The sequence below is a fragment of the Gaeumannomyces tritici genome (genome assembly GCF_000145635.1).
Source record: "Gaeumannomyces tritici R3-111a-1 unplaced genomic scaffold supercont2.6, whole genome shotgun sequence".
NCBI classification, from domain to species: domain Eukaryota; kingdom Fungi; phylum Ascomycota; class Sordariomycetes; order Magnaporthales; family Magnaporthaceae; genus Gaeumannomyces; species Gaeumannomyces tritici.
In genome coordinates, this window is record NW_008804550.1 from 6,367 (window position 1) to 7,883 (window position 1,517).

The window sequence follows — 1,517 nt, forward strand, 5'->3', positions numbered from 1 at the left end:
CCACCCACAGCGCGTGCGGAACTCGACTGGAGTCAATGGTCGTTTTTGCACAAAGGATCCAGAGAACGCAAAGCAGCAGGCGTTCGGGTGATTTCTGATCACGCATCAGGATGCTCTTGAACAAGTCGCTCAACTTGTCGGGGATTTTCGAAAGCTTTGTCCTGAAAGCGAGGCCGCCGTCGTCGTCCTCTTCGTTTAGGATATCCACAACGAGGATAATCCATAGGAAAATACCGGACGCCTTGCCCAGGATCTGCAATTGCAAGTCTTTGCGGAGCACGGGGTCGTCGATCTTGAGCTTGCTCTCGACGTACTGTGCCAGGTCTTTTGCGTGTCCGGATTCGTCCTCGAGGGTCAGCAAGATGCCTTTGGGCGTGCTGACGTAAGGGTATGGGCGACTCGAAAAACAGATTCGGAGTTGGATGCCAGCCTCGGTCGTGTCCTCTGCCAAATCTTCAAAGAATTGAACCATGTCCCGGACTTCCTGCTCGTCACATTCGTCGAAGGCGTCGATGAAGCAAGTAAAGGAGCGCTGGCCAAGGCTTAGGAGGGCACTCCTGAGAAGCTCCTTCAGCGCGTCCAAGTCAAGGCAGTCTTGCTGGCTCGCCGGAATGATATCAGTGTTGTCTAGGATAAATTGAAAATCCGGAAATCTCTTCAGGAGCTGCATTAGCAAGGACCGGTACATGCCCGTGATAAACTTTTCCAAGTATTCGCCGCGAGCGTTGAAGAAGAAGGACGCGGACATGGTGTTGGATCCGTCCTTTTTTTTCGACTCCAAGTAGACAAACTTCATCATGGTTAACTTCCCAGCGCCTGCCTTGCCTCGCATCCATAAGAAACCATGGTTTTGCGATTGCATTGCGGGGTCGAGCCAATCCCGATGTGCCGAGTAACGGACGAACCAACGGCAGGTTTTGCTGTGTGCGGTTCGAATAGTGGTTTTCCGAGCATCGATTTGGGCGAAGTTAAGGGATTCTAGCCAGCGTTGCCGCCGTTCTAAAGCTTGGTCGTCTGCTCGTGGCCGGTCAATATGGTGCTCGGCAGGGACGGGAAAGGGAGGGTCAAGGAAGGAATTCATTACCAGCAGTGTCGGGCTCGCTCGCGTTGTTAAAGCGTGTGGTATTAGCCCGGCTAAGTTCCCCCGATGAAGCCGGAATCACTTCCAGAAGTTCCCTTGCGTATGCGGCCGCCGTCGCAGCGGCATAGTCCTGCCACACTTTGTTCTTATGGGAATCTAAGTAGTCGCAAATGCCGCGAATCGGCAAGCACTGGACGTTATCCATCATGCCTGCTGCCTCCATCTCGAAACACAGCGCCGAATGCAGCCAGGCAATCTCATCTCGTTCCTTTCCGTTTTTCATAACCCTGTTGGCTAAAGCGATAACTCCGTAGTGGATCTTGGGTTCGTCAGAAAGACGACCGGCTCGTGGCTGCAGCTTTTTGTCAGGAGCACGGGCGAGACCGCCCGGCAGAAAGCGGGGAGCGTCAAATGCACGGGCGAAACCGCCCGGCAG

General features: G+C 54.0%; 1 protein-coding gene across 1 annotated transcript in view; it reads right to left on the reverse strand.

Annotated features, from left to right (window-relative positions):
• The window catches only part of GGTG_10368 (hypothetical protein), a gene marked incomplete at both ends in the record, with an annotated part of 2,823 nt that extends 1,459 nt beyond the window's left edge, over window positions 1-1,364 (reverse strand). The window contains 2 exons of the mRNA XM_009228241.1: window positions 28-978; window positions 1,085-1,364. Of these exons, the coding sequence (XP_009226505.1) occupies window positions 28-978; window positions 1,085-1,364 (1,231 nt within the window). The remainder of the gene's footprint in view (window positions 1-27; window positions 979-1,084) is intronic.
• Window positions 1,365-1,517: the final 153 nt, after the last annotated feature.